This window comes from Lactuca sativa, chromosome 9, assembly GCF_002870075.4.
Source record: "Lactuca sativa cultivar Salinas chromosome 9, Lsat_Salinas_v11, whole genome shotgun sequence".
Classification (NCBI taxonomy): domain Eukaryota; kingdom Viridiplantae; phylum Streptophyta; class Magnoliopsida; order Asterales; family Asteraceae; genus Lactuca; species Lactuca sativa.
Window position 1 is genome coordinate 102,630,036 of NC_056631.2, and position 13,001 is coordinate 102,643,036.

Genomic DNA, 13,001 nt, shown 5'->3' on the forward strand with positions numbered 1-13,001 from the left:
TGTTAAGCGATGATTGTGAGGTATGAGCACTAGATTATTTTAGGAATTGTGCCTAAAATGCTTTTATGTGCTAAATGCTTGTGCCTGATATGCTGTTATTTGTTCGGATCTATGGTCTGTTGCCGACCGGATCTGGAAACCTTATGTGTTTAGGATTCTAAGCGTTTAACTACGATATTAGAACTAGCATATAAACGTTTCGGAGTGATAAGAATGATTTAAACGTCAATCCTAAGTAAAGGTCTAGATTCACCTCATTCAGTGTATAGATCAAGATGGCAAGAACCCGTAGCGGAAACGTGAATGCAAATGGGAACCGAGATCAACCCCCAGCGATTGAGCAAATACCGGTTGTGGTAGCCGCTGCTGAGCCAATAACGATGGCAGGAGTGCAAGCAATGATCCAAGCGATGTTGGATCGTCAAATGGAGGAAACCAGACGTTTTCTCCAGCAAAATCGAGAGGAAGCGACTATTCAGATCGAACAGCCCAAGTTGAACGAAGGGCAGACTGAGGAAGGAAACTACAGTGGGACTGTTGGTCAAGTCAACCCACCAATAGTTCGACAAAACAACCAAGATGACAAAGTCGAGAGGAATGGATGCAAGTACAAGGATTTTCTGACTTGCAAGCCATCGACTTTCACTGGAAAGGAGGATCCGATCGGGGTCATGGATTGGATCTCGGAGATGGAATTAGCTTTCATGACGTGCGGTTGCAAGGAAAAACAACAGACCATGTTTGCAGTGCGTCAGTTTCGAGGAGGCGCTGTACGATGGTGGAATACCTTGGGAAAGACGCTGAGCCCCAATGAGCCCCTGCAACTGACATGGGCAGAATTTCTGGTGCATTTCAAACGTAGGTACTGCTCAGCCCAAAATCTGCTCGAGCTAGAAAACCAATTCCTTACCTTAAAGAAAGGAAGCATGTCTATTGATGAATACACCAACAACTTCACAGAGAAGATGGAGTTCGCCTTACGTCTTGTTCCGGATGAGCTGACAAAAATTGACAAGTACGCAAAAGGACTTCCATGGGAATATGCAGTGCCAGTGCGTCAGGCACCTACTTTGGAGGCAGCTATCTGGGCTGCCAAGTCGGTTGAGGAGATGATCAAGGGAAGAGCCGCCAACAAGACCGAGGTTGGCGAAAAGAGGAAGTTTGAGGGGTCTGCGAAGCCCGATGAGAGAAGCAAATCAAGTACCAGGAAGTTTAGAGGAGGAGGGAGTGAAGAAAGATGGTGCGAGAAGTGCAAAAAGAAACACTCTGAAAAATGCAGTGAGGAAGTAACTTGTTTCAAGTGTGGGAAGCATGGGCATTATGCCAACGAGTGTAAATTCAATAAAAGGGTGTGTTACGAATGTAATGAGGAAGGGCACTTCAAGCAAGATTGCCCAAAGAGAGAGGGGGCTACAAAGCCAAATGTGCCGCCAAAGCCAAAGGCGAGAGCATTTCAAATGATCCTTGACGAAGCAGATGACAATGCGAGGATTCAGGAGTGACGGCTTGACATCCAAAGATCGAGTTATGAAGTAGCCATAGAATCGTATGATGTAGCCTGTTAGAGGCATAGTCTAGGGTGAACTTGAACACCTATGTAATAGTTTCAAGGAATAATAAAAACCTTCGTTTTGATATTTGATGTGTTAAGTTGTTATATGATTTTATTGTGTGGTGACTTGGAAAACTGCGGGACGATACATGAGACGAGTATGAGTAGGTGTGAATGGTAGTAGAGGCCTATACTACCGGAAGCCCAGGACTCACACTTGGATCAGGGAAAGTCACAAGGTTACCAAGAAGCTAGTAATTGATTTTGTTTTATTCAAGTGTGTTGTTACCATCGTTTCGGTAATGACTAAGAAGATTGTTGATATTCCGACCCTAGTGGTCATATCGAATCGAGTCCGACTACGATGAGTATGTTGTGTGGTTCAGAGAACCAAGTTTGATGTAGCGTCTGACTTAAACCAAACGGTTGAAATCAAAGCGATCAATAGAAGTATCGCACTTGTTGTTAAAGAAGTTGGTGGTTAGAAATGCCTAATGTTAAAGTGTGATTATATCACATTAGAACATGAAGGAAGGCATAGTCTGTTTTAGAATTTAACTCTAAGAGACCTAAGTCTAAGTGTTGCAACATACGATGATAGGTCATTAGAATATGACACATCGATCTATAGTAGTAATAAAAGAACTTATCTCAAGTTCGTATCCAGCAAGGATCGAGATTGTGACTTGAAGGTCATAATTTGGAGTCTAACCTGAGGTAGAGAGCAGGTGCACGATCGAGTACTCTTACAGTCAATGAGTTTAAGAGATAGAATCGAAGGAATGTAGAAGTTATAATTATTACCTAGGATGAAGAGATGACGTATGGAGTCATTATACGACCCTGTTTCGTTGATGATTCTGGGACGTAATCATCCTAAGGGGGAGATAATTGTAACGCCCGCAAATCTGGGCTAGTCAAATTAGAGGCAATAGGGGTCGAAAACGACTTTTCGACAAAAGATTATTTAGAATAAATAATCTTAACCAAGTTGTAGAGTATGTTACAAGGTTTTCGTACATATAAAGAACGCCGAAAACCGAGTTATAACGAAGAAGTTATGACCCGTTGAAGTTTCGCGACGGAACCGGCACGATACCGGGAAACGTAAATAGTGAATTTATGATAGAGCGAGATTTAGCCTTAGCGATCTAAACGAAAGTCGTAGAATATGTTAAACTAAGAACATCAATAAAAAGAACGCCCAAATCTGACTTCGTATGAGGAAGTTATGATTTTTCTAAGATTTAGCATAGCAGTGCACAACCCGAAATCTGAATTTTAGATCGGTCAATTTTTAGCCGACGGGATCTAAATGAAAGTTGTAGTACTCGTAAATACCAACGCGTGGATATAAAGAACGTCGATAATAGAGCTCGTATGCAAAAGTTATGGATGAAGCTTAGTCCCTACTTTTCGAGCGCGGCGAATCCGATACAGTTTTGTAAATCCGAGATAGAATGAGAATTAGCCAACGAGGTCTAAATGAAAGTTGAAGATCTCATTAATAGGAACTCAACGGTAAAAAGACAGACAAAAACGGAGCTCGTATGCAAAAGTTACGGACGAAGCTTAGAGACTACTTTACTATAAAACTCCTATAAATACAAGGGTGAACTCCTCATATTTTCTTCACACCATAAGCCTTTCTTTCTCTCTCTAACTTCTCTCTAACCTCCCTAAACCCCTCCCAAGTCTACGGAACCTCCCTAGCACGAGAAGAAAGTCCCGGAGCGCCCGACGGCTCCGAGAAGAAAAGCTTTCGGCTTGGAAACGCTGCTCCAGCGAAGCCCGGTTTTTAATAAAAACTCGCTGTTTTGTCGAGGAAAATTGTTTTGAGATAACGAAGTGCTGTCTGAGTTCGGAATCACCACCTAATCAGGTGAGTGCATGGTCTCTTTCATCTTACACATAGATATGAAGTATTTTAATATAAATTACGTGTTATGTGTGCATATTGTCTGAATACTTGTTGTCTATGCTGGTGAAAGATTTTTATACATGTTTTAAAAGATGTAAACTGTATAAAGTATTTTATATCTACAAAATATGTTGGGTAAAACATGGGTAGATGAATGATGATGGATAAAAGCTGAAATAGAGGAACATTAGTAGTACGGACCTAGTGCCCTATAGGTATACATTGGCAGCAGTGGACCTAGTATCCTATAGATGAGCACTGGCAGCTGCGCCACAACCCGTAGATGATTTAGATCTACGGTAAACGTCCTAGCAGCTGCGCTATAAGGATAGTATCGGCAGCTGCGCCTAATAGGGAGCCTTATGACCATGACAGTAGTGTTTAAAGGTCAATACCGGCAGAAGCGCCTCATAGAAAATGTCCTAATTCTGGCAGCTGAGCCTAAGTGACAATATTAGCAGTTGCGCTTGACCAATGTGTCATTGGCAACAATGGACTTCATGTTGTTTCCTTAGGATGATCCTTAGGAATGAATGAATGAGAAATAGCTGATTCTTAGGGTAGATCCTTAAGAATAAAGAAGATAATGGGGATGGGTAATTGGGTTGATTGTTTGATTGTTTAAACATAATAATTATATTATTGTGGGTTGAAAACCCTATGTACTCACCAGGTTTCCCAACCTGACCCACTCAGTTTATTTATATCACAGGTGTTGATATGAAGTGACATTACACTGAGAGATTTAAAGAGATGTAGATCACTAGTGTAAATAATTGTAAGTTCTGTTTATGCTTATGTTTATGTATTAACGATGACATCCCAAACGTTTTAAAATGAAATAAATACGTTTCTTCGAAAATGTTTTAATAACGTATTTACCATGTTTTTCTGGGAACAAATTCCGCAACATTTTTATAAAATGAAGTACTCTGATTTTTATAAAGCATAAACAACATCGGTCTTTTTTGGCCGTGAAAATGGGGATGTCACATATGAAGACACATTTAAACACATTGATGGGGTGTTGGACATTGCCAGCTACTTCCATGTTCCAAATGTCTCAAGAGATGCGGTATTACTCAATATGCTTCCGGTGACGTTTACAAAAGAAGCAAAAATTGGTTGAAGTCACTTACACATGGAACAATCACAACCTGGACCAACCTTCGTGAAGCATTCATTGAACAATTCATCCATCCTTCAAAGATAGCCAAACTCAAGATGAAGATAGCAAATTTCCAACAAAACAATGGTGACTCTTTGTATGAAGCTTAGGAGAGATACAAGGGAATGCTAAGGAATTGTCCTCAACACAATCTCAATATGCAACAAGAATAGTTGATATTCTATAATGGGATAAACATAACCGCGAGGCAACTCCTTAATTTTCAAGGACCAATGACGAAGAAGGGTCCGACTACAATAAAGGCGTTAATTGAAGAATTTGCAAAGCATTCGTGAGAATAGCACAACTCTCGTGAAGATATCACTAGAGGAAAAATAGGTGGAGATAGAGGAAATGAGAACTTGGTGGCAGTGATGGCAAAGCCCGATAATATGGATAGAAGAATCACCAAGATGGGTCAATCCATGCATGTCATACAAGTAGGTTATGACATATGTAGTGGACCACACTTGACAAAAGATTGCGACTTGGATGAGAACGAGAACCGAAAAGCACAATTATTCTACTCTAGTGGTGACCGATATGATGAAAATTGGAGGAAGCCTAAGAAGTAATGGTTTCCATATGATGAATACAAGAAGGTTAAAGAAGAAAAGTTTAGGCAAGTTGTCACACCCCCAAAATGGATGGCGGAAACGTTCGGGGGTGAAACAACGATCACGGTATCACAATAATTGAATACATTGAAACATAAGTACATAAACAACCATCATATCATATGATTATATCAGTTACATGACCCAAATACTACTTAGTATCAAAATACATTACAAGGTTTGCATATTATCAAATAAAGTAGTTCTCGTAATGATATTTGGTGTCTTGTCTTCAAAAGTAGTTCCACTGATCCAAGCATAATTGTTTCCTGAGATTACATGCATTTTTAAAAGTCAACATAAAGTTGACGAGTTCATAAGAGGTCAGTTGTAGAAAAATTTGATATTTTTCCTTAGATAAAAATCTTATCTCTGTCTTCTAAAATATAACTAATATGTTTGTTTTACTACTTACATTGGTTTTCAAGTAAAAATATAAATAATAAATTGTTACGAATTATTATTTTAACTATATAATTATAGTCTCGTGCAATACGTGGAACTCGCCTAGTTATGAATATATTTCAAGATATACGTCATCGTCGGGTTAAATTATAAGAACTTTATTATAACTATTAAAATTATGTTTAAATATTTTAAGACATGACCAGGCCCGTCACTAGTAATTTTTTACTCTCTCATTTTTCCAGTTTAATTACATAAGAAATCACATAGTTTTGGTTCTAGATTTGCCAATAATCTCAAAAAGAGCAACGAAAAAGACTGGTTATGGAAATTTGGAAAGTATCAGATAGAGTTTAATTTGGTGGCCCTATTTAGCAAGTCAAAATCACAAATTTATATGGTTATGGAAATTTGGAATTTGGTCAAAATCGATATAAGCAAACATAATCAAGGTACCAGTCAATCTATTGTGTTAAGATAAATCAGATTTTCTTTAACTGTTAGCCTAAAATCAGTTAACAAAATAGCGGTCTTACCACCACTATATCATAATCAAGCTTACGGTAAGCAGCGGGAAATAGCAGCGTCAACGGTGCTACTACAGTCGTTCCAAAAAACGCTAATAACATATAACTAAACATCATCATTACTATGTTGAGGTCAGTTATCCGTTATAGCACATGATTGATTACATATATTGTATTCCGTTGCATTTACGAAAATTAGAATTTAGAATAGGTCGAATCGATACCATTAAATAGGCAAATAATCAAACTAAAGTTTTATTTATTTTTGTCAAGTTCAAAATTTTGAACTAGTATTTTTAGAAAATTATTTTTGATATTATAATAAAGTATGAAAATTCATATTATTTTAGAAAAAAACAATTTCCGAACTCGTATTTTGTCGGAAAACTGGGTGCACAAAATCATAATGGAGTTCAAAGTTTATCTTTTCGAACATGGTGATTATTTAGTTTTTTTCGTAGAAGTGATCTTCATTTTACGATATCTATGTATTATTGGTATTTATCCCATATTAATAAAATTCATTCTTCAAAATCTTACAACCATACCAAAGTCTAGACCATTCAATGTAACAAAGCACATTATTCAACTTCCATCATAACATCTAAATCTACCATCTAGCTTCCAAAATTCACCAACATATAAAAACAAAGCCTTATTTATTGGGACCTCTATCCACGATTTAACTTCCAAAATTCACCAATATATCAATATATAAAAACGAAGCCTTATTTATTGGGACACCTCTCTAAAGAGTGGTTAAAAATGAATTTTTCCTTCCATCCCAAACCACATCTTCAGTGGCGGAGCTAAATGGGGCGTTGGGTACTATAGTACCCCAAAAAACTGTTTATATATATATATATATATATATATATATATATATATATATATATATATATATATATATATATATATATATATATAATATTATTTGTAAACATGTTTTATGTTATTGTATCCCCAACTAAAGAGATTATAACATATTTTTTAATGTCTGATATTTGATAACTACATATAATATATTGGCAATGTTTGTACCCATATCAAAATTTATGGTTCCACCACTGCACATCGATATCAAATTGTCTCTTTCATCTCACTTTATCACATAACCACCCCTCAATCATGAAGCTTGGTCTCCCTTGCATCCCACATCTTTTTATTTAAGAACTCAAATATATAAAACTTATAAAAAAAATATAAAAACTAGAAAATATTAAAGATAACATTCCATTAATAAAAAAACAAGAGTAAATAATAATTCAAATAAAAAACTACTAAATAAACAACTTAAAAAAAGTTGTTCAAATTGAGTACGATGGCAGTTGCAATATATTCCATGAGATCCACTTGAAAGTTATCGTGGGTTTCTAGGGATTGCAATTCTAGACGAGTATAAACACTCGAAGGGTCCTCTTGATTTGTTGGAGAACTATTTTCATCAAAAGGGTATACTACTGAACCTTTGTCTTCTAAAGTGATATTGTGTAATACTAAGGTCCCGTTTGATAGTTTATGTATGGGAAAATGTTGTCTGATAAAGTGTTGATAAAGTGCTGTCTGGGAAAGTTTTTTGACTGGAAAAGAAATCATACTGTTTGATTGTACATCTGATTGATTTTGCTTAATGATGAAAAAAAGTAATAATTCAATAAAAAATAAATTTAAAAAAATTAATAATCCAATAAAGAAAGAAAAAGACGGGGTTTGGTGTATAATTGTCTTTCCAGCCCATTCAACCAGAAAGATATGATTTTGGGGCTTTCTGGGAAAGACATATCTTACCGGGAAATACCTCTTCTTTTGTGCAAATCAAACAGTCTTTCCGGTCCATTCAGCCAGAAAGATCTGTTTGGACCTGAAAAGATGCGTATCAAACGGGGCCTACACCAAATTCAATATCGTATCATCTGGTACTCGTCTCTCTAATCATACATTGAACTAGACCTAAATCAGAGTCTTGTTTTATATTAATAATTCAAGCCTACTACTAGTAAACATAAATATTTCATAGTAGGGTGTCGCAGGAAGTTAGAGATTGGAAGATAGTACGAAAAAAAATCGAAAATTTTTGAAACTTTTTACACTGCGTTCGGAAAAGTCAGGAGTTGCAAGGGCCACCGTGTGTCATATACTAAATCCACCACTGTCTTTCAGTAAAAACTAAAATAAAATATTGGTTCTATATGAAATCAAAACGATCTTTCTATAACTAGATTTAAGTAGTGGATCGAGTTTACCCATCTAATTTGTATAAGTTTTGCTCAGAGAATTAATTTTACTATTCTTTATTGAAAGTTACCCTCTTAAGTTTATACTAAATATTTATCTCTTAAAAGAATTTTCTCAAAATATACGTGCGATATGAGTCCTAGAAAGTAGAAACATACAACTTGTAAAGTTTAAGATAACTTGGGTTTTCTGTTGTAAAAAGATTAACATTTAGATAGAAATTTAAGTTAAACTACTAGAACATCCTAGCCGTTCTAGCTCAGTTGGTAGAGCGCGTGGCTTTTAACCACGTGGTCGTGGGTTCGAGTCCCACGGATGGCGACTGTTTTAGAATATTATATTTAATCTTGAACACGAATTTTGTTTTTAATTTACTAATATGTTAGGAACCACATATTTTTTCCCGGCCACTTTTTCGATCACTAATTTGTTGTTATTAAGGATGGATATCTTTACTAATCTTCTGCTTCTGTCGTTCTTTTAAAACTATTTATACTTATTTTGATGATAAAATTCGTCATGTCTGTTACTATTTATAAGATCATTTATGACAAATTTCGTTAATATATCAAATAATAATCAAAAGGTGTTTTATAAAGTCGATACAACTTTACTAACTTTGATTGTAATATACACTTAAAACAAAAATATTTGTGTATAATGTTAACTTGGGCACACAAAATACTACGACAATTACAGGAATTTCACAGACAAAGTATAGCATATATTACATAATTACATGTTTCCCTCTCGGGCTCTCCCTCTTTTTTATTTTTTTGGAAAAGCAAAATTTTCTCTTCTCCCTCTTTGTAGGCCAACCCATCTAGATAAACAACCATCTCCCCAATTCATATGAAACAGTAGAAAACCTATTGTCTCATAGTTACACTTGCAACAATAATCATATATTAATGTAACTTAAGAACCTATTTTCCAATTAGCAACAAAGTAGTGATAGAAGCATTGGAGCAACATGTATAGATTTTCTACAAAAACCTTAGCAACGAATTTAATGAAAAAGTAGACCGTTGCCCTTGCTAATCCATCCTAATACGCCATTAACATTGCACTACGCCGGTAAATCTCAAAATATTTACACTATGTCGGGATTATTTCTCAACAGTAGTATAGTTGGTTCCTCTATACCGGGTGTTATCCCTCGGACAATTGCATACTCTCGGATGAGACGTTTGCATGCACCTAATTGTCAACGTATTCTCGATGTTACTAATGTAGTTTCGTCCACCTCATAATTTATAAGTTGATATGACATAAATAACTTAAGATTAACATTTATATATTGTTTTTTATGCATCGTTCCCCAACGAGTTGTTGTAACCTAATGCGCAAGAGCATGCTGCTAGGTGGTGGATTGAGAGTGTCCAGTGGATAGATGCTGCATATTACGCTAATGTTTGAGTTATGATTTTCTTTGTCAATGTTTTAAAACAATTTCCTTTTGAAGATGTAGCAAAAACAAGTTTATGGTTCCGTACAACATTTTGTAGAATATTATGATATCGTACAAACATCAGTACGAGTTTTTTAAATCAACGGTATCATATTGTTAGCTACCTTTTCGACTAGTATGTCTACTCTTAAACTTAACATTACTTTTGCCACTTGACTTGGTCCTACTTGAAGATTCATTTTTTGTTGACTCTGCGGGAAACGGAGCGTCACAGTTTTTGCTTGTGTGACCGATCCTGTGGCAACGATAACATTTTTTCTGAATTAGACCTTCACCTTGGGATGAGATACGACTATGGTTTTTAGGTCGTCCGGCTTGTCGTTTGTCCATCAATGGTGGCAAAACAACCATGCCTTCATTTTGTTCTTCGTATTCAGCTGGAACTGGTACATGAAACACAACCACTACATATGTTGATCGATATGTTTCCATTGTGAAGTACGATGACACCCATGCATAGGCGGATCCAAGGGATATCCCGGGATACCCCTCAAAAAAATTTCGGTAATGTAATTTTTTTAGAAAATTTTTGTTTTTTTAGTGTATATATATGCATCCCTTCACTTTTATACACAAACATATAGCTAGTCTACTAGTTAAGGTGTTGGGTTATTGAAACAAAGGTCTCAAGATCAATTCTTGCTCCTTACAAATCCTTTGTTTATATTTCTTTTATTTTTCCAGCTATTCTATTCTCTTTTAATTTCCAAGCTATTCTATCCCACATCGCAAAACACATATAAACTCAGTTATTTTCATCTATTATAAAAACTTGTTATCATCATGATTCATTTTATATCAACTTTGAGTCCCACATTGATTCAAGTATCAAAAGATACTTCAACTTTATGTTTATATAACAAGACTTAAAGTTAGCTAAGGATTCTATTAAGGTTTGAGTTTAATACCAAAACCAAACAAGTAAACCCATGTACAAGCTGAAAATCGTAACACCGAACTGATGGGTTTGAGTCTGGTTTGGTTTTAAAAGTTTCAAAATTGTGGCTGTCGGTTTTGGGTTTGATTTTAGGTCAAAACTGACCCGACCCGCCCCATGCTCAGCCGTTGCGGTGATACCCGGAAAAAAAAATTGGGATACCCCTTTGCTTTGAGTCTGGCTCCGCCACTGCACCTATGCACTGCAATGTTGATATCTTAGTTCCTTGAATACCGCCATAGCATGAGTACAAGGTATACCTGACAATTTCCATTTCACACACGTGCAATAACGGCTTTCCAAGTTTACTATACCATTTTTCATTTGGTCAGTCACCTCATATTTGCTTTGATAAATCTGGTATACCTGAAAAGCAGCGGATTTGTTGATCCTCCTGTCGATGACCTTCCCGGCATACTCAGTGACATCTTTTTTGCTTTCAGCTATAACAAACATTTACGTATATGTTGTCATGCACAATAAATTACACTACATTTATCATTGGACTATTACAATATATGGAAACACTTACCTCCAAATTGGCACCACCATTGTTGCATAGTTGCTCGAAAGAAATCAATCAACAATGTTATCGGTAGTTTCCGTGCGTCTCTTGATAATGCATTGATGAACTTGACACTATTTGATGTCATAATATTGTACTGAACCACAGGGAAACACGACCTTGCCCATCTCTCATTACCGATTCTGTCTATCCATGTATGACAATCATCGTTTAGTGCACGACGTAGCCTTGTAACAGCCCGGATTTCCAGGTATTTTATTGTTTTGTTTTTTTGGTGTTTTGAGAGGGGACTCGGCGAGTTGGAGCTCAGACTCGCCGAGTAGGGTCGCGATTCTGGACGCGGGATTCGTTTGGACTCGGCGAGTCCAGGATATGGACTCGGCGAGTCCACGCTGTTTAATGAAACCCTAATTTCTCGGGTTTGGGACCTATTTAAAGGGCCTTATGGTCGTCATTTGCATCCAATAGCCCATAGAGAGAAACCCTAGAGTGCTTTAGCGATTTGAGAGGGAAAGGAAGCATTTCTTGACATTTGTGTGTTGTTTAGCAAAGAAGAGGGAGGCTCCAGCCAAGAGGAGGCAAAGGGGACTGCTATTCGGTGGATTTGAAGCTTAGCCCTTCAATCTAAAGGTATGATTTCGGCTCATCTCCTGTTTTGTGAAGTATAATTGATTTTAGGGTTTCTTGTGACCTTGTTGAGTTGATTGGACGGCCAAATAGTCCCTTGCTAGTGATGAGACTTCGGATCTGGATCCATAAAGGTCCAGAGAGCCTCATTCATCAAGCTTTATATAGAGCAATGGAGGTTATGACCTTGAGTAGTGGGATTTGTTGATGATTCTTCATATATGGTCATATAGAGGTTGTTTATGCACAAAGTCTGGAGCTTTACGTGGTGAATCATTCTAGGAAGGCCAGATCTATGAATTGTTGGAATAGATCTGACCTTAGAAGCAAGTTTGAGTGATTGCATGGCATGGACTCGCCGAGTCCGATGAGCAGACTCGGCGAGTAGCTTGAAGATTGCCTTGGACCGACCAGTGAGTGGTCCAGTCGAGTCATGGATTGACCCAGTGAGTCAGGGCGAGTTAGAGAGGGTTGTTAAGTGGTCTGAGTCGAGCTGGGACTCGCCGAGTCGTTCTTGAGACTCGGCGAGTTGAGTCGGGGTGGCCCCGCGATTCTTCCAGGTGGAACTCGTCGAGTCAGGGGGAGTACTCGACGTGTAAGAAGGGAATCCTAGAGAGTTGGTGAAAACGTCTAGACTCGCCGAGTTGCCCTCGTGCACTCGCCGAGTCCGGTCAAAGTTGACCGTTGACCAGAGTTGACCTGTGTTGACTTCTTAGGGATAGTCAACCTTAGAGATAAAAAGTGTTAATTAGAGACATATGATGTTATAGGAGGATTATAGCTCGGAGGATCGGGCACGAGGGATTCAGGATTTGTGAGTCATCGAGATCCGCGAGGTGAGTCTTCTCACTATACTTTACCTTGAGTCGGTAATCAGAGTTATGTGTTAGTGTATGTATGTTATGTGTATGTTATGTGTTGTACTGCATTATTTCTATGTGATTTATGCTGTGCATGATTACAGAGTTGGAACCGGAAGGTTCCTAGAGTTAGAACCTGAGGGTTCACAGAGTTG

At 37.3% G+C, this 13,001-nt stretch overlaps 1 protein-coding gene and 2 non-coding genes across 3 annotated transcripts; 1 reads left to right on the forward strand and 2 right to left on the reverse strand.

Moving 5' to 3' along the window:
• Nucleotides 1–4,688: 4,688 nt before the first annotated feature.
• LOC111920713 (small nucleolar RNA R71) lies at nt 4,689–4,795 on the reverse strand. The gene has a single exon (XR_002859964.1). It is a non-coding gene; the product is annotated as a small nucleolar RNA R71 (small nucleolar RNA).
• A 3,878-nt stretch (nt 4,796–8,673) lies between these two features.
• Nucleotides 8,674–8,746, forward strand: TRNAK-UUU (transfer RNA lysine (anticodon UUU)). The gene has a single exon. It is a non-coding gene; the product is annotated as a tRNA-Lys (tRNA).
• A 2,282-nt stretch (nt 8,747–11,028) lies between these two features.
• Nucleotides 11,029–11,486, reverse strand: LOC111920686 (uncharacterized). Its single transcript, XM_023916255.1, has 2 exons — nt 11,366–11,486; nt 11,029–11,276 (listed from the first exon to the last, which is right to left on the reverse strand). Exons 1-2 carry the CDS (start codon nt 11,484–11,486, stop codon nt 11,029–11,031), a joined length of 369 nt encoding a protein of 122 aa, XP_023772023.1.
• Between the last annotated feature and the right edge of the window lie 1,515 nt (nt 11,487–13,001).